The sequence below is a fragment of the Centrocercus urophasianus genome, unplaced genomic scaffold, assembly GCF_019232065.1.
Source record: "Centrocercus urophasianus isolate 14NV4802_14NV808 unplaced genomic scaffold, USGS_Curo_1.0 seq_26, whole genome shotgun sequence".
Lineage (NCBI taxonomy): Eukaryota > Metazoa > Chordata > Aves > Galliformes > Phasianidae > Centrocercus > Centrocercus urophasianus.
In genome coordinates, this window is record NW_024884822.1 from 8430947 (window position 1) to 8450634 (window position 19688).

The following is a 19688-nucleotide window of genomic DNA, read 5'->3' on the forward strand; positions in this document are numbered from 1 at the left end:
TCCTTAAGAGGTATCCTTTGTCCAAAAGGCTGTTTGTTTGATTTTGACCACTGAGAGCATGTGACACTTGTCTCAAGCTATTATCCAAGTGTCCAGCCAAAATCAATTGCCTGGGAGACGCAGACCATTACCTGGAGGTCAGGACCTCAATAAATATTACCAGCCTCATTGTGCCGTTGACAGATTCAGCTGGCTGCTCCGTGTTCCAGTCCAACAGCTCAGACGCCGTGTTTGTATATATTTGCAGGCAGCCTCGGGGGACCATCTCAGGAGCAGAGCACCGGCAGCCGCCTGCAGACCCGGGCAGTACCTCACTATGGCCATGGCAGGCATCTTTGTGCTGTTCTCTTTTGCGCTTTGTGGCTTCCTCCCAGGTGAGTAACTCCCAAAGTGCTGCAGAGGCTTTGTGCCTGCCAGTGCTGACTCTCCTTGGCAAAACGTGGTTGTCACCATCAGGGAGAGACTTCCCTACAAAGCACCTGCAAAGGCTGCCTCGGTACACGGGTATTAAATGGATTACTGCTGTGCTGGGTGTCTGTCGGGTTCTGTGTTCCCAACACAATTCTTAGGCTCTCAGCACTGTTACGCTGCTTGCATTTGCTGCAGAGAATGGATAAATGCTTGAAGCGAGGCCATAACGAGGTGGTCAGACCTCCAGGAACTAGGAAAATATTGTCACAGCACAAGCAAGCTCTGTGCAGGAACCTGGCAGCTTTCCTGCAATGCTTTTGCTGCTAATGGAGAAACAAGAGATGCAAACAAGCCAGGATCTGATGTTCTCCTTCCGTATTTACATCTCATGAAATTACAAAGTCAAAGACAAGTGTGGTTTATTTCTTACACTCAGCTTCTTTAAAATGTATATCCCTGACAACAGATGCTGTGTATGTTTGCTTATCCTGTATGTGAATATTTGCATTTGCATTTATCTGTATTGACTCAGGTTTCTTTTCAGATATGTGATAGATGTTTTCTAGGGACAAAACGGATGTGTAAATAGATAAGGAAGGAAAAGATATCCATTTTTCAATTAATAAATCTACCCTATCTCTTAATTTTTTTTTAAGAACGGAGCTATTCAAGAACACGTTTCATCAGTCAGCAATAAGAAACTAAATTATGCTTATCAGCATTAAAAAAAGTCATACATAGTTTACTTAGTTCAATAATTGAATCAGTGGAAGTCACTCAGTTTGGTTCTCTGTGCTGGAATTTTGCATGTACATTTCAGCTAGCTGTGGTCCCAATGATCAGACTGCCTTTGTTTTACATTTTTGTCCTTTTTTTCCCCCAGATGCTGCCTTTGGTGTTGAGGTAAGTAAGAGAGTTCTTTCTGTCCTCCTTTTCTCTTTTCTCTCTTTTTTTCCCCCTTTCTTAATTAGTATCACTGTAATCAGATCCCACAGTGTAAAATGTTAAATTATGCAGTTCTGAGCTCTACATCTATGCTGCATGTAATATAGAATTGTGATATAAAATTGTTGGATGAATTAATTTCTAATCGACTCTGAACTGGTCTAAGCTTCAAGTTGATCATATGGTCTGTGAAATAATACAGTGGTTTGGGTTGAAAAGGACCTTTAAGATCATCTAGTTCCAACCCTCCTGCTATAGGCAGGGCACCTCCCACTAGACCAGATTGTTCAAAGCCCCATCCGTATGATCAACTCTAGACTGATGGCTATAGACCATAGCAATAAAACCAACCCCAAAGCAGCCTACTGAAAGAAGAAAGGACTGTGAGGCACCACAGCTCCCAAACCCCAGGTTGTTAGACTCATTCTTTTGAATAAACATGTTTGTATGAATAACAATGGAAGAACACTGGAGGGCTTTGCACTCTCAGGCTTTGCAAAACGGTGCCTGGAGGACAGGATAGATCCCTGCTGGTTTACCACAGAGGGAGCTGCATGGCTGTAAACCCACTGCCCAGTCCTCTCCCACTACATGGACAGGAGGATGGTTCTGGTCAGTGCCCCTTGAAAATGAGAGATATAACTACAGAATGTCACTTTGTCCCGTTGCTGTGTGTTTCTTTGTCAGGTGGACTGCAGTAGGTTTCCCAATACTACAAATGAGGAAGGCAAAGACGTTTTGGTCTGCACTGAGGACCTCCACCCCATCTGTGGAACTGATGGAGTCACTTACAGCAACGAGTGCTTGCTGTGTGCCTACAACATGTGTGTACTGCAGAGAGAGCTCATCCTGCAAGCAAGCAGCTGTGCTTAGGGCTCCTGACAGCACCCCTTTCCAACAAACAGTGATCTGTTACATGTCACTTACGTTGACTCTTTCAGAGCAAGCTTGAGTACCACTGCGTGACACTCCGTTGCCTAGACATCACTTTGGTTACTGTGTCTTTTTTGTTGATGTAATTTATTCAGGTTTTTCTCCTCCATCTCAGGGATGAGGCAGATGATAGCCCCTGGGGCATATTTTACCCTGGCAAAAAGAAGCAAAAGGATGGAGAGATGCTCCAGTTTGAATGGTCCAAAACAGTCCTGAAGATTTCAGAGTCTTGAAATCCCTGCCAGCCACTCAGTGCTGGCTAGTTGGGCAGCATGGCATTACCCTCTCCAATACAAATGTATATATGTATATATAAATACAAAGATGACTTAGCAAGACTCAGCCTCATTGCATTAGGAACATACTCCCAGTAACAAGAAGTCTTTGCTGAGCTTCCTAATGTCTGTTTTCCCTCTTCAGAGAATATGGAACCAATATCAGCAAAGAGCACGATGGAGAATGCAGGGAAGCTGTTCCTGTAAGTGAAACCAAGTTCATCCTTTGTGCAGTCAAAACTGCATATTGGCTTGCCCAATAAATAATTTAAATGCTGAGTAAGAGGGCATGTGAGATGTCAGAATCTTGTACTGATCATCTTCAGGTGAAGTTTCATCACAGTAACACAAAAAAAGCATTTTTTCCTGCTGAGATGGCATTCTAGGAGGCCCAAAGCACGCACTCCACTGGTCTACATGGTCACTGTAAGCCCTCACTAGCGCTTTGCTCTGTGCTCCTTCCACAGATGGACTGCAGCAGGTATCCCAACACGACAAATGAGGAAGGCAAAGTGATGATCCTCTGCAACAAGGCCTTCAACCCTGTCTGTGGTACTGATGGAGTCACCTACGACAACGAGTGTGTGCTGTGTGCCCACAACGTGTAAGTCCTGTGCAGAGCTCCCTTGGCAGGAATGGGTCCTGCACCCCTGGCAGCCACTCTTTGAGCGCTGGGTTTTCCAATTATGCCTTTTCTGTATGGCTCTTGGACCCTGTCCCTCCTCTTCCTGATAACCAGATGCTGTTTTCCTTTGCAATTAGAAAGAGAACCGTGCCTTTGATCTTGAGAGAGAAGTAGAGAGCTGAGTGGGGACTTAAGAGAAGCACTCTGTCCTGTATTAACTAAGGGTCTGTGTGGCTCACATTGCCTTGCAGAGGACTGTGGCAAACCTCTGCGGCACCTATGCTGTAAAACAAGCTAGCTCCTAATCCATGACAGCCTGTCACCTCTTGTCCTTTGCATCATGCAATACTGCAACACTCTGGCACATAGTACCACCTCCCATAACACCTGGTGTGTTGAACCAGAGTGTTGGAGACCAATAGCATCCCTGTCTTCAGGACCATCAGGTACCATCCTGTGTAGAGGGTGGGGGGAGGGAGGACTCTGAGTCCCATGAAGTATTGGAGGAAGTATATATGACTTTTGAGGTCACTTCCAACCCAAGTGATTCTGTTATTCTATGAATGTCAGGGAGGTGGGGGTGCTTGCAGGGCTGATATCTTGAGTGGTATGGACACAAACTAGGCTGGGCATTTGCAGCCCATCAGCACTGCAATGATGTGGAGTTCAGCACAGCAGGATGCAGCCACAGCTCCCTGACATGGATTTTTTTCCTTTCAGAGAGCAGGGGACCAGCGTTGGCAAGAAGCATGATGGTGGATGTAGAAAGGAACTTGCTGCAGTGAGTGTGAGTTGCGCAATGAAGGAGCAGGTTCTGGTCCCACTGATGTCAAAGGAAACATGGCCAGCATCTGCAGTAGCCTCAGGAGCATCACTTGTGCTTCAGAACAGAGAAGATTTCACTTTCTACACATGCAATACACATTAACCACAGTAAAGTCAGGAAGGGAAGAAGACGACTGCACAGGAAGGGATCAGTAAAAGACCATGAGCAGAAATAACCCATGAGATCAGAACTGAGAATAGGAACTGATAATATATTTAGGGGGTCAGACCAATGGGCCACCAAACCCGTGATGGTTTGATGCAGAGTCCCCTCTTTCAGCATTCATAAGAATTGAGTAGGAAGGAGTAAGAGTGGGCTGAGTACATATGGATCTCCCCAAACACTCTACAGCTACACACCTCAGCCAGGTGTGATTTCTGTGTAGTTGGTAAGCCTCAGTGGATTTCTCTCCCATGGAATTCTCCAGCCTCTTTCTGGACATGTATCCATGGTAGTTGTTGGGTTTTTTGGGGAGTGTGTTTGTTTGTTTTCTTTTCCTGCCTCTTTTATTCCCCCCACAACAATGACCCTCAGCAAATATACTACCCATCTCTCAACCAAACAAATCCCATTCTCCATGTACCCAGATAAGTGCTGATTTTTGCTTTGAGCCTGTGGGAGAGATGCTGGACCATTATAAAGGTATCAGTGCTGCCTCTTCTCCAGACACCAGTGTTTTTTCCATTTAATTTCCTGAACAGGTCAGGAACACGGTGCAACATGATTGTAAGCACAGCACGTTCACGGAGCGAGCTGCTGCTGCAGCTCAGAAATGCAGCAGTCAGGTTGTGATATGCATCTCTTACACAGGAAATTATGCTCTATTTTTATATTATTAAATCTAGCATAGGAGAAAGGACATCCAGTTTATATCAGATCGTGCAAGGAAATTAATTATTTTTAGTTAGATCATTATCATCGGCACTGCAGCTGTAGCTGGGGAGGGGTTGAAGCTCTTCAGCTATCGACTCCTTCATATCCTCCACATCACAATGGTGTTTTTGCAGGTTGACTGCAGCGAGTACCCTAAGCCTGCCTGTACGATGGAATACAGACCTCTCTGTGGCTCCGACAACAAAACATATGGCAACAAGTGCAACTTCTGCAATGCAGTCGTGTACGTACAGCCCTGGTTGCATTCATGTCGTCGGCTGCCTCCTACAGGCACCAGCTTGCACAGTTCCTGCTTTTGTTGCTGACTGCTGACCAGGATTTGGGGGCAGAAAAGAACACCAGGCATCGCGCCAGCCATTCATTTTATTTTTCACCAGAGCATGTCCGGTTTGTTAGAATGGATGTTTTGAACATCATTAACCTTAAGGGAAGTTTTCCTTGCTTGCTGCAAAGAAAATCGAATTTGGTGTTTCATTATAGTTTTCAGAAGGGGTTAAATGATTTCACTCATCTCTTAATAATCAGATAGCTGAGGAGATGCTGAGCCTGCCAGTTCTTGGGCTCTGGGCAGGATCCCATCTCTTGCCTTCTCTAGGACAGAGCGCAGCAGGCTCTGTGGCTCTGTGTCTAACCCACTTCTTCCTCTCCTCGCTTTCAGGGAAAGCAACGGGACTCTCACTTTAAGCCATTTTGGAAAATGCTGAATATCAATGCTGGGAGAATTCACCACAGGATCCCCACTGGCAAATCCCAGCGAGAGGTCTCACCTCGGTTCATCTCGCACTCTGGGGAGCTCAGCTCACTCCTGATTTTCTTTCTCAATAAACTAAATCAGCAACACTTCTTTGTCTTGTTTAATGCTCTGTCTCATGCAATGTTTTCTTCTGATTTGTTGGACGGTGACACCAGACTGAATATGTTCCATGCTCGTGGCTCTGGGGTATAACAAGAACAACATCTTCCTCCCATCCCTGTCATAAAAGGCAGAAAATTAAATACAGATGCATAAACCTCGGCTGTGTGACTTTGCGCATAAATGATAGTCAGCCTCCATTAGTGTTCAGACCCTTTTAGACAGCTGAAATATTGCTACAAACTGCTGATGCTGGCTGAGCTCCCCTATGATACAAGCAGCGCACTTTCCTTGTGCAGCATTAGCAGTGAAAGCAGCTCAGGGTGCAGTGGTGGCCAAATGCAGGGCCAATCCCATCGCCTCCTATCCATGGTCCATACCCATGGGCACAGCTGCTAGTGAGGTGCATGTTTTTCGGACACGTTAGTCTGCCCTGCCTACGTGCCTGGGTCCTCCAAATGACTTTGCAAGGTTTTTCTCATCTTGTCCTTTAATGATCACCAAGTGTTTGAAGATGAATGCCTTGCTAGGTCTGGTTCTGCTTCTGCCTACTGGTCTTTCCTCAGCCCGAGTATCTGAGCAGTGTTTTGCAGTCTGAGGACAAAGTATCCCTCTGCTTTTGAGTGTGACCTCTGTCATTGGCTCATTGTCCGTGAAATTTATTCTGCTTTTGTCCTTTGTTGGTGTATTGAACTGATGTTTTCTTGATCCACATGAGAGAAAATTTAATAAAAGTTACAAAAAAATAATTCCTCCCTTAAACGTTTCTTTTCCTTGATGGAATGAGGTCGTTCAAAAGAAGGATTCTTTGGTGGTAAAACAAAGGATTTATGCTGAGATGGGTAGATGGATGAAGGAGTGATTTCCAGTTTGGATTGAAATTTTCTGGGATCCAGGCTGTGGGCCTCACATCATTCTGTCATCATCAGGCTATCAGTCTGCTGCTGCAAATCTACCCCACAATGCTAATGGCTTTTAGGGAAAATAGCAATTGTTAGTTCTTTGCAAATGCCCATAAATCTTCTTCCATCGCTTGTCCAGTTCCAGGACTCTTTTCAGCCCCTGGTCCCCCACTTGCTCTCTCTCCCAGCTCAGAGTTTTCCTGGATTTACAATGACTTGATGACACATTATTGATAGAAAAAGGGGAAATTGTTTCAAACTGGAAGAGAGGAAATTTAGACTGGACATAAGAAAGACATTTTTTACAATGCGGGTGGTGAGCCACTGACACAGGCTGCCAAGAGAGGTGGTGGTGCCCCATCCATGGAGACAGACAAGGTCAGGAGGAGCTCTGAGCACTGATGGAACTTTGTCCCTGTTCCTTGCAGGGGGTTGCACCAGAAGGCCTTGAAAGATCCCTTCCAACTCAAATGATTCAATGATTCTATCGGGATGAAGCACAACAATTAAGAATTTCCACTCTGGAAGACATTCAATTCAGTTTAACAACATTTTGCCAGGAACATTGAGAAAGCACTGCATATAGATAAGCACTGATAACATGCACATGGAGGAAATCCAGCAGCATTCTCTCTTCAGGTTTGTACAGTTGCTCTTTTGCCCACAGGAATTTTCCACGGTCCTTCAGCAGGCACCTGTCACACACTTCACTGGAAATAATGAAGCCAAGGGCATACTTCACATATTTAAACCTGTGATTGCTGTTGATAAAGAAGCATTCTTTGTGGCTTACCTCTGTAAGTGCCATCAAGATTTACAACCCTGACACCAGAGCATAAACGCCCGTTATTTCAGAGTAAGGGTGGGTAAAACAAACGTGAATGCACACAGCCACGCACACACTGAACAGGTTGCCATCCAAGGGCAGAAGGGCCACATTCCATGAGCACGATGCACTTCTGCTCTTTGCCATTGCCCAGGTGAGGGGCTGTGCTCCTGCTCTGCGCTTCGTCGAGTGCCGGCTGTAAAAACACAACAAACATCCTCAGACTGGAAAGAGCTGTGTTCTACAAGGACTTATTTACTCCTAGAGAGATGGTGTTGAAAAGACTTGACATCAAAGACTATCACTTATGGGGTAATATTTTAGCAACAGAACTGAGTGGGTAAGAACAACTGTGGGAACAGCTCCGCGCTCAGTGCTAGTTTATGCATAATGAAAGCAGTGACATGTACGTGGTACCACCCGGCGACTCTGACATCCACTATCGAACCTCCAAAACACTCCAGAATCACAAATTATTTTACTGAATGGAAGCGAATGTCTCTTGCAGTCATCCTGAACTGAGATGCAATTGGAGAGGCTGAACGGCTGCAGCAGCGTTAGGGGAGTTGCACCTCGCTGAGCCCTCCCGTTATTTTGGTGCTATTGTGAGCTGCAAGCAGGAGCTGCTGCCAGTCCGTGCCAGCTCTGCGGCCCTGCTTCCCCAGCAACTTGCTTATCTCTGAGTACCTGGCCTTGCTCATCCTGTGAATCACAGAAAATTGCTTTCTCTTCCTCTCTTTCATTTTGCACATTCTTCTCCACCCAGGCTGTAACCACATGAGAAAAAAATGCAGTACAGAATCGCTGTTGTAAACCTCAGTGTGGCACGTTTTGCCTGAAATTCCTTTTGTCTGAGAGTCGTAGACCGAATTGAAAGTTGTTTATTCAGGACATGCACTCACGGATTTTAACACTAACGGAGGAGATGAATTGCATTTGTGTCACACTTCCTATTCCCTTCTTTTTTTCCAGATCCCACTGCACTGAAGGTAAGCGACAGACCTTCAATTTTTTTCTCCATCATTTCTTTCCTCAAAGCAGTTTCCATATAAATCATTACTAATCGCATTGTGATTGAGCGTTTGAAAGCCCTGAGTCATCCCACGGTCTGAGCAATATTTGCTACAGATATTACCGAGTGAAATGGCCACTTTCATCTGATCGTTTAAAAAAAATAAAATAAAATAAACAGTGCAGCATTCAGTTGGTGTCCAAGTTATTGTCACGGTTACTGCAGCAGCACTGAAGATATTTACATGGGATTTACATCACTGGAGACTCAGAGGGCACTGCAGGAATGTACTGCACTATTCCTGCCCTGTCCTTAAGCTCTTCTTTGATAGCTGCTGATGGTCGGTACTGGGGAAAGCCCAGGGCTGGGGGGGAGGTCTCCTGGCATTGCCCTGCTGATAGATCTGCTGCTGAGGGTATTTTTGTGAGCACAAGGCTGCATCGATCTACAGGGCGACTGCAGTGCCTGCGCCGTACCCCGCAATTTCTGCTCTCAGGAGTACATCCCACACTGCGGGTCTACGGTGTAACATATGCCAGCAAATGTTTATTCTGCAATGCTTTTCTGGGTGTATGAAAATAAATCTCTTTGCTAACTAAGTGGTGAACTTCAACTGTCTTATCAAATTCGGGGACTGGTTGGAGATGGAAGGTTGTTTTGTTTTCCTACTAGCAAGGGCAGTATTTTTTTTTAAAGCGTGAGGGTTTACCAGGGATTCCTTTCTTTCAGGTATAAAGAAACAACATTTAGCAGAGATCTTAATCTCCACATTGGCTAATTTGCTGAAGAGCTCGCTTCCAGCAAATACAGTCTATTTCCTACAGACTATTTGTTCTTCTTTTAAATTAAGTCTTTATCATGTCTTTGAATGTTAGTAATAAGAGGAAATAGCTAGAACAGCTTTCCAAATGTTCTGTTTTGGTTAAGTTCCTCTGTGATGTATCCTTAAGCAGAGGGATGGATGCACAGCAGAAGTGCAGAGATTCTGCCTCTGAGGTCCTGAGTTCTTTCTCTGCAGAACTCACTGGGCTCTCACTTTGCTGTGCCCTGCACAGTGCTCACATCACAGCCCACCAGGCTCCAGCTCAGACAGAAGGACTCTCCCTGGCTGTGTCCCCTATAGTGGATGCTGCACAAAGCCTCATTCTGAACTTTGAGAGCTCCTGATAAAGCCTGAAATTATGCTCAATAAAAAAATCTTTCAGCATTTATGTCTTGCTTTCATACTACGTATCATGCTGCTGTTTTGTTGTTTTTTTTTTATTTTAAAGATGCTGTGTGATTGCTTCACTGAAACAGTCCTGGGGTGTGGTTATTAATGGGTAAATTACCAGGAGAAATAATGGATTGTCTGATTTATGAAGAAATGAACCCCTCCAAAAGGCCATGAGCTTCTGCTTTCTTCCAGATTTTCAAAAGAAAACCTCTGCTGGGGATGAGACCCAGTGCAATGTTCAGGCCACCCTGTACAGACACTGTCTGTCCCCTTAGGAGCTGAAAATAAAGTGGTGGTGGGTACCCATAGGTGTGGGAAGCCTTTCTGCAGCCACCTGTTTTGCCTCCCGAAGCAGAGGATGGGATATTTTCCCATCTGTACAGCACCAACAGAGGGGTGGCAGCAGGGCGAGGAAAGTGATTGCCCCCCTCTGCTCTGCTCTCATTGGAAGCCACGTGCAGTATTGCATCCAGGCCTGGGGCCCCAGCATGAGAAAGATGTGGAACTGTTGGAGCGGGTCCACAGGAGGCCATGAAGATGATAAGAGGGCTGGAGCACCTCTCTTATGAAGAAAGGTTGAGGGAACTGGGTATGTTCAACATCAAGAAGGGAAGGCTGAGGGGAGACCTCATTGCAGTCTTCCAGTACTTGAAAGGAGCTTGCAACCAGGAAGGTGAGCAAATTTTTACATGGTCTGATAGAGATAGAATAAGGGAGAGAGGCTTTAAACTAAAAGAGGAAAGATTTAGGTGAGATTCTCTACTCAGAGGTTGATGTAACACTGGCACTGCTGTCCAGAGCTGCGGGTGCCCCATCCCTGGACATGAGCTGAAGGCCAGGTTGGATGGGGATCTGTGCAGACTGATCTGGTGGGGGGCAGCCAGCCCACAGTAGGGGTTAGGGTAGATGGGCTTTTAGGCCCTTTCCAACCCAAACCATTTGATGATTCTGTGATTCTCAGATATGCCTGCCTGCATCTGAGCTCACGGTGCTCGCGGGGGTGGGATACGGTACACTACGTGATGCTCAGAGGACCGCACACAGGAGCTGCCACAGCCGTTTATCACCTCACCCACCACTTAGCTGCTGCTTGTAGTTAATTACGTCAGCTGTCGCTTGTAGAGAATCCTTTGAGATCCTTGGGCCCCTGGAAATCTTGGCTGATGAAAGGAAGGGCTCAGAGTCATAGCGTTAATTTATTATTCATTAACACCAAAGTGCCGGCAGTGCGGCGTGCTGTACGGGCAGCGGGCTCACAGTCAAATAGTTAATGATCTTAAGTGACAATGTGTCACTTTGCAGAGAGCAGAGAGCAGCTCTCCTAAGGGAGACAGCTTCTTTCCAATTCTGCAACCATTCAGTGCCAAGCCCCTCTTTGGGATGAAAGTGAAGATGAGGAGGGTGACGAGGATGAGGAGGGCCTCAAGGAACCTTCCTGTCTTGGAGACAAGTGATGATCCCAGTTGCTCTCAAGGTCCCAGCAGTCTTCAAAGTGCATCTTGCAGGGGCCATGTCCTCTGAACAGCAAAATCCAGGTCATAGAGGGGAAAATGTGAGCCGAGATGGGACAAATCTCCATCTTGCCATGGAGCTGCACTGCTGAGGAGGTGGTGGAAAGCAGCATGGGACCCCAAAATTCCCCCCACCTCTGCACCAGGCCCAGCTCTGCAGGATGATGAGGAGGGCAAAGTTCTGTCGCAAGCATCGCTGACAATCATTATTTTGTTGTTGCTGCTCAATAAAATCCTGACACAATATAACACAATATCCTCTCATCATTACTAATCTAACTCTCCCTCCAGGAAATTCCAGGCAGAAAACAGTGTCTGCCGGCCGAGGTGCTTTATGGCACGGTTCCTTAGTGGTACCTCAGCACTTTGTGTCATTATCTGGTGACAGTGAATTTAGGAAATGCCATTCAATTACCCTGCAAACTGATTAACACATTGATGCAGTTATTTTGTTCTGCTCTATTTTATATCAGTTCTTCTGTTTTATGTATTTCTCTACTTGCCGGCCAGAACACACCTCGGGCCAGTCTAGACTTTGCTGTTGATGCAGCTTTTCCCTAGGGCTTCATCAGCACAAATGGTTTGTCAGTGTGGGGAAAAATAAAATTACGCTTTAAAATAAAACTGCCTGGAGATGCTGTTTTGGGGTCTGGCTGTGTCACAGCTATTGCAGTGATGGAGCTGAGGGATTGGGATGTGCTGGGCCAGATCCTGAGCTCGTTGCTATAAGCCAAATAATTCCAGACACCCTTTTTTCCCTGAGATATCATCTGTGCTTAAGCAGCAGGAGATTTGCAGGCAGCGATCAGATAGCTGAGCTGCAAGGAGAAATATCACAAGAGCACGGCTTAGAGCAGGGGCTTTACTCGCTCTAAATTGAATTCCTATCCTCATAGGAGATCCAGTCCTGCCCCCGTGTGCATCGCTCCAGTAACAGCAATGTGTTTTGCTCCATCCTGCAGTGGGTCCAGAAGCAGGGGAAGGAAATGCATCTTGCGTTCGTCCCTGCAGCAGCGCAGCCCATAAAGCAGGGAAAATTAATGAAAATCTTTTTTAGGTCATGACAGATTATGGATTTCTTTGAGATGGAGAATCTCAAAAGCAGAGGAGAAGATTCTCAGGAAATAACACTGATGATGGCAAGGTGCTGAGTTGGGAACTGGGGAGAATTTCCAGGGTTACGGGAAATTTACTGAAGCACAAGGGAATGCATCGTGTGACTGCCAGTGTTTTCCCTCTCATGTGGCTATAATCTTCTTGAATACAATTACCATCTTGGAACTTAAAATAGCTGAAAGAGTTTTATTTGATCTTTTCAGCAGATCTCACATCTTTAGAAAAAAAGGCTAGAAATAATCCTCAAGCTCACTTTGCTGACCCACCATCATGAAACTCCAGCAACACACAGGGATTTGGGCAGGTGTGTTCATCTTCCTCTTCCCATTTGCAACATGTGTATGGCATTTCCTGAAGCTCACTCCTCCAAATGCATTGAGACAGTTGTTTTTCATTCTTCCTAATGCCTGCGTCAACCCATCTGCTGATCAGCAATTATTTCTATCCCATTCCCTTCTGTTTCTTATTAATCAAGCTCTTTATGCAATCCCACGTAACACTTCACCCAGCTGCCCTGCCCTAACCGCTACCAATTATCTCATCCTGGTATATAGGCCCTGTAGTAAGACTCTGTCCTTGCTCCTCTACCTCTCTCTGATGGAGCTTTTGGTGCAGGGCTGGCTGGCTAGCTGTATTCTTAGGCATTCAAAGGATTAAAGGTCTCCCAGAAGGAGCTTATTAATCAAGGACGGGTGCTGACCACACAGGAGGATGACACCGTTCTCCACCATATCCTAAAGCTCTCCAAGAAGGAGATGGAGCTCAGCCTGGGAGAACAGAGAAAAGCAGCACAGGTTTCAGGATCCAGGGCTGTCAGACCTGGATGGGGGGTCATAGGTTGAAGAAGGGATAGGTTGTGCTCCTGTGGCCTCTCTGCAGAAGCAGCAATGCTATCTCCCTAGCAAAGCTGTGCATGTCTCATCCCTGGGGTGCACAGGACCATGTGGGATGGAGCCCTGGGCAGCCTGAGCTGGTGGGAGTAGCCAGACCACAGCAGGGGTTGGAACGGGCTGGGTTTTAAGCTCCCCTCCAACCTAAGCCATTCCTTGATCTCTGTTGATGGCTGGTGCAAAGTTTGAGGAAGCCTCCTTTTCAGCTCAGGCATTCTTGTCCCTGGGGAAAAACCAATATTAAAGCTTCAGTGATTACTGTTTGCCTTCCAAATATGCTTCTGATCAGTTCAAGAAATCTGACAGTCACGTCGCTCAGCATGCTAAGAATACAACAGAAACAGCTTTGAAAGGAACCCTTCAACTCTTGATATTTGTGAATGAGCTCCAAAGAACATTACTCATTTATTTTTCAGGAAAATGATTTCATTGACATGAACAGGCCAAAGCCTACAAGCTCTATTTTGTGACTGCAGCTCCTTACGCTTTCAGCTGCATTTTTATGATTTATGTGCCCATGCTAAGGCTTGAACACCTCCCAGGATAATGAGAAAAACAGTTCTGGTTCCCCATTTAAAATGTAGGATGCCTTTAAGGCCACATGTGTGGATCAGGTTCCTTCTAAAGCATAAATGTGTTCCATTCCTCACTTCTCTTTCATTACAACCTTCAATCAAAAATGTGTTTTATGAGATATTTGTTTTGCCGTATATCTGTGACAGTGTTGAACTACTTAGTGAAACCTCTGTTCTTCACTTAGCTGAAAGGTATGTTTTAGGGAACGTGACGCTGTAAATTTATTGTGGTGTAATAGAAGGGGGGATGTGTGGACTCATCTTCTGTTTGTTGTGGCTGCAATAGTTTTATGCATTACCTGAGCATTAAGCAAGCTCTTTTCATCTGCACAGAACACCTCTTGTTTTCCAGTGAGATGAAAGAACGTTCAGCTTTAAGGTTTGCTATTCTCATTGTTTCTTAATCGGGTTCACATTGATTGCCAACAGATGAATAATTCCTCCTTCTACATGGACGTGCCTCTTAAACTTGTGAAGTCTTAGGTAACGCTTTTCTGTTGTGATGACTGTTTCAGTCCCCTCAGTGAGAAATCAAGTGCACCAGTGGAGTACAAAGGAGACTGTGGAGGTATTCATTGTGCCCTCAGCATCTTCAAAAGACGCTGCTGCCTGCCAAGCCCCAGACTTCATTTCTGTAAAAGTGGAGGACGTTCAATTCTGCTGTGCCATAAAAGTCTTCTGGAGCCCAAACACGGTGTAGCGTGTGTAATGTAGCATGCACAAGCTCAAACGCTTTCAACAAATCAGCTTTTTTGCTTTGCCAACTTCCATACGTAATTTCACAACATCTAGTATTGAGACAGTGCTGTTGTTTGGGCAGCATAAATCACTCACTGTACAGCAGGGCGCCTTCCTTAACAAGCTGGGTGTAGTTCACATTTTTGTCTAATTCCGCTGCGCATCTCTCTAACAAACAACCACTCTTTAGGGCTCAACTCAATAATCAATACATTTTTTTTAGTTTACAGAGCAAATAATTACTTTAGCTGATGACTTCATAAGGTTAGAAGATGGATGTATAAAGTCTGGAGTGCGAAGGCAGAGAAATATCTCTGCTGACCTCAAGAGCAACAGGTCTGCAAGTAACAGGCTGCACAGCCATCTCTGCCCGTGAAGGCAATGAGAGCTGCTGCCCTCCTTGGATTAGTGCTTCTCAGCTCCTTTCCTAGTAAGTTGTTTTTGTTACATTCTCTGCTTGTATCTCTATTCCTACTGAACTAAATGTGGCTCCGGATGCCTTTAGAATCCTAAAAGGGAGCTCAACCTGCTGGAGAAGTGGTGGTTTGGTAAAACATGAGCTCTCTTTTAATGATCTTTATCCATGTGCAAATATTTATGTAACTCTAGCAGGATGCCTCCATCTGACATGAACTCATTATCCCCACTAAGTCTCATAGTGCTCAAGAGAGAAAATTTATACCCTATTTCTTCCTTAGTGAGTCAAAGTTAATATTTTTACCAAAAATTGCTATTTTTTTAATCATAGGATATAACTTGCTTATTTGAACTGGATAAAATATTTAGGAAACAAGTAATTCTCAGTGATAAAATATATATATATATATATATATATATATATGTGATGACTCTGTAGGGAAATTGATAATTCCAGAGGAATTTTAATCAAGGATGCTGCAACATTTTGCATTTTATAATCTCCGTTTTTTTCAGATCTTGTTCCTGGTCAGCAATGGGTGAGTAGTAGATCTTCTGCATCATTTAGTTGTGGTTTCTATGAATAGATGAATAATTCATACTCACACCGTATCCTAAGGAGTCTTGAGGGAGAAGAAAAGAAAATAAAATAACAAAGGAAGAAGAAAAAGGGCCCCCAGGAATTATATGACATTTTTCCCCCAGCAAGTAAGAAAACATCTTTGTCAGAGAAAGATAACGTGCCACATTGGTGATAAGAACTGGCAATTAATAATGCAGAGTGGGAGCCGGCGTGGCACAGCGTGCCAGCAGAAAATCTGCACAGCTTTTCACTAACTGCCTCCATATCTCCCCTGCCTGATTCCCTAAGGACCGATCATTTTTGTCAGTCGTGTGTGTCTGCTGTGCCAAAAGCCTCAGTAGCGAAACTGTGCTCGTGTATACTGTAAGGAACACCGTGATTTGCTCCCACTTCTTCACCATGGAGGAATGACAGAGAATAAAATGTCCACCTGTAGCATGGCTATGCATGGAAAACATGATGGACACGAGCTGACCCTTCCTTTCCGTTCAGCAGTGTCCCACTTGTGCTCTTCCCAGGCCTCCTGCAGTGAGTACCGGCTGTCAGGCAGCGGGAACCTTGCCTGTCCCAGGATCTACCAGCCTGTGTGTGGCACTGATAACATCACCTATCCCAACGAGTGCTCACTCTGTAGACGAATCCTGTGAGTACGGATCACCTGATTACCCACCATGATGGCTCAGGTGGCAGCCAAAAGTCTTTTGAATTGTGACTAATCACGGGTGGATTTCATTTCTCCTGTTTCTGCCTTCCCAACGTGCAGGCTGTGTCTCTTCCTTGTCAAAACTCCTGAGTCTGATTAATTAGTGGGGCTGGGAGTGGACAGGCTTGATGACTGAGGTGACTCCATGGCACCACCAGGTTAACCCTTCCTCTCCTTCTCTCCTAGCTGGAGTCGGACGGTTGACAAGAAGCACGACGGGAGGTGTGTGAAGGTACGGTCCCAGCTCAGCCACTGTGTAAAGTGATGGCAGAATCCCTTCCCAGCACTAGTTATGTGTTCAAAATGTACAGCTCCAAACCCATCGGAAATGTAATAGAAAGGGAGAATTTCAGGTCTTCAAGATACATATATATGTGTGTTAATTTCATTTTGAACAACGCAAATCTGTTTCAGTGGTGAGTTTTGAGATGTCATCTTGTGTAGCACAGCTGACTTCAAAACAGAATCTTTTGATTTCAGTAATGCTTTGGTGTTGTTGAAATAGTTCCCCTTAGACTTAAATTGAAGTTTGTTGAAATTAAGAAATTCCCCAAGGAAGTCTGGATTTTGACTAAATCATAATTTTGTCACAGAAAAAAAAAGATTCCATCAGAATATCTACCCTGAGGTTTGTTTATCAATACATGGAGCTACCACGATGTGGAGAAGTGTCTCTATTTTTAGATTAGAGAGATAATGTAAAGAAACACTCCGGCTGTGCAATTTAACATAATGCTACAATTTTCACTTCAGTACACTCAGAGTAATGGCAGGAACACCGAGGTGAGCGTCAGCTCCATTTTCAAGTGGAGCAGACATTTCACAGCAGCAGTTGCTGCCATGTAGGGCATGGTAGGCACAGATCCTGTGTGGTGGCATTTGGGGTGGAAAGCCTCAAGATGACACCAACAAAACCCATTTTGTGAACCCATCCCCTCCAGGATCCTGCTGGACTGATGTCCTCAAAGGTAGAATTTCACTTGTCTGTCTCCCTTGCCCGCACTGTGTTGGGCTGGCAGCTCACATCTCCATACAGCCCCACTCACCATGAGTCTGGGGATGGGAGATACCTCTCACACCACGCAACATTACACAGATTGAAGTGTTGTTCTGTGGCTGTTTCAGGTTGATTGCACTGGCTACATGAGAGCAACTGGTGGTCTGGGGACAGCCTGCAGCCAGCAATACAACCCGCTCTATGCCACCAATGGGGTCACCTACAGCAACAAGTGCACCTTCTGCTCAGCAGTGGCGTGAGTGCTGGGATCTGGGCTTTGGTGTCTGGGGAGTACTGAGGCTTCTGGAGTGGCTGTGCTGTGCTGGTTAGTTCTCAACTTGCTTTCTTCCCCAAGGAATGGAGAGGACATAGATCTGCTCACTGCTGGAAAACACCCTGAGGTAAAGCTTGAAAGTCTGCACTATGAACTGTTGTTAAAGTACATTATACAACACAAATTCAATGAGTCAGAACTATGTAATAGCAATGTCTGCACTGTGCTGGTGTATTTGTCCTGGAAGAAGGATTTGATGAAAATAGCTCAAGTATGCCAGGCTCAGGGGACACTGAACAAAACCCCTGGCTCCAGCATCAGCCTCACCTGGACAGCTCCTGATAGGGGTTGACGTTGACAGCATAGTTCAGATGGTGTCTGTGCTTGCTTCTCCTGGTGAGTGTGGGGCTCATACAGCATCAGCTGTCATTACTGGGTGGGAAGACTTCATACCGTGCCGTTTGAGACACACTGCTTCTTGGCAGCCGCTCTGCTGGCTGCTGAACCAGAGCAGAGCAGGCAGTGGGCAGCCAGCTGGGGAGCACTGCTTTGGCTGTGTCACTGCTTCTGAGAGTAGATTTAGGTAATCTTTCCCTCTGACTTCTCACTTTGTGCTCTGCTGGGCAAGCGCATTAGGATTTGAGGAATTGCTAGAATAACAGGGGCCTGCACTGAAAAAATGTTTTTTTGCTTTGCCATGACATAAACGTAAAGCACTCATGTAGCAAAACACAGCAAACAAAGGCTTCTCAATATGTTCTTGCTCCATTACCTACAGATTGACTGCAGTGAATTCAAGAGCACCAATCTCTATTGCACTGAAGAGTACATGCCCCTTTGCGGCTCTGACGGCATAACATATGGGAACAAATGCCACTTCTGCATTGCAGTTTTGTAAGTACAGTGCTCCCCATGCAGCCATGAAACCACTGCTGTGCTGCAGTACAAAGGCAGAAGCTGCCAGGGAGCCCTTGTGCTCCCGTTATCCCCATGGTAAATCTGTCCTCATCCCCAACCTGACCCCAGCACTCCCTCTGCTGTGCCCTCCCCAAACACTGCAGATCTTAAACACAGGTGAGCCTTATCCTCCCTTCATCACTAAATTCAGATTCTCATTTGCAGGCTCATAGCACTCCTTGTGACAGCAATTTGAATGCTAACTATAGGAAATATCCAAAATTACAGGGTTTGTCCCAGATCTCTTTAACATGACAGAACGTGTAACCTGGGGAATCAGGAGAGAGGTGAAGGTGTAACTGGAACTGCACGGGGCATTGCCTTGTCCATGTAAAGTCAGCAGTGTCACCATCAGGGCTATAAAACCACCTTCCATGTCACTGATTTTGGCTTCCTCCTTTGTCTGCAGGAGGAGTCATGGATCTCTGTCTCTCCAGCATCATGGAGAATGCTGAGTGCTGGAGCACAACCTTTACCCTCATTCATCTTTCACTTCCAAAGCCTGCAATTCCAACATGTTCTTCCCTGCTCCCTGTTGTACGCTGCTTTCTGAATTGACCCATCAGTAAATCAAAGCCAGCAACTCTCACTGCTGTGAACTGGTGTGGTTTTTTTTATTTATTGTTTTTATTATTTTTTCCAGGGCAGAGGTAAAAGTCTTTAGGCTTTTAGGCACTTATCTGTCAGGCAGGAGAAGTTTTGAAATAAACCACATTAAAGACCAAAGTGCAACACCCATCACACAAAAGCCTAAGCCCTCACAAAAGTGCGTCACCCCACTCCAAACCAACAGAAGAGGAAACACATTGCTATAAAATACTGCTGCTCTCCCCAATTTATGTGTCTTACAGCACATAAATGGATTTGTTGTAAGGGTCAGGATGGGGCTTTGTAGAAGCATGGAGCCTTGGAGGAAGCAGTCCTTTTGGGAGCCTTGGCATGGAGGAAACATGGCTTTGATACACCTGGGCAATGGGCAAGTCTGGCAGCATGTTATAAGAAGGCTTATGGCAAAGGGAGGAGGCTATATCTCATAAGGAAGAAAATTAGGAACTGTTGCTTCCTTGAAGGGTGTGTCCCTTGAGAGTGTGGTGATCAGCAGAAAATTGCAACCAGCTGGGCAAGGCTGTAATGAGCCTAATGAGGACCAGAGGAGAAACTACATTGGGCTCAGGTTTCTTGGAAAAGATATCTGAAAAGCTGTACTAA

The 19688-nt window shown here is 45.4% G+C and overlaps 2 protein-coding genes across 2 annotated transcripts; both read left to right on the forward strand.

Moving 5' to 3' along the window:
- The first annotated feature begins 316 nt into the window (after positions 1-316).
- LOC122164414 (ovomucoid) lies at positions 317-5641 on the forward strand. Its single transcript, XM_042826429.1, has 8 exons — positions 317-374; positions 1295-1314; positions 2044-2180; positions 2710-2767; positions 3032-3168; positions 3910-3976; positions 5023-5132; positions 5568-5641. The coding sequence occupies exons 1-8, from the start codon at positions 317-319 to the stop codon at positions 5611-5613; spliced, it is 633 nt and encodes a 210-aa protein (XP_042682363.1). The 3' UTR covers positions 5614-5641.
- A 1386-nt stretch (positions 5642-7027) lies between these two features.
- LOC122164543 (ovomucoid-like) lies at positions 7028-18955 on the forward strand. Its single transcript, XM_042826642.1, has 11 exons — positions 7028-7042; positions 7332-7461; positions 8463-8479; positions 14927-14978; positions 15482-15504; positions 16067-16191; positions 16438-16483; positions 17377-17504; positions 17604-17649; positions 18301-18416; positions 18889-18955. The coding sequence occupies exons 1-11, from the start codon at positions 7028-7030 to the stop codon at positions 18932-18934; spliced, it is 744 nt and encodes a 247-aa protein (XP_042682576.1). The 3' UTR covers positions 18935-18955.
- The last annotated feature ends 733 nt before the right edge of the window (positions 18956-19688 follow it).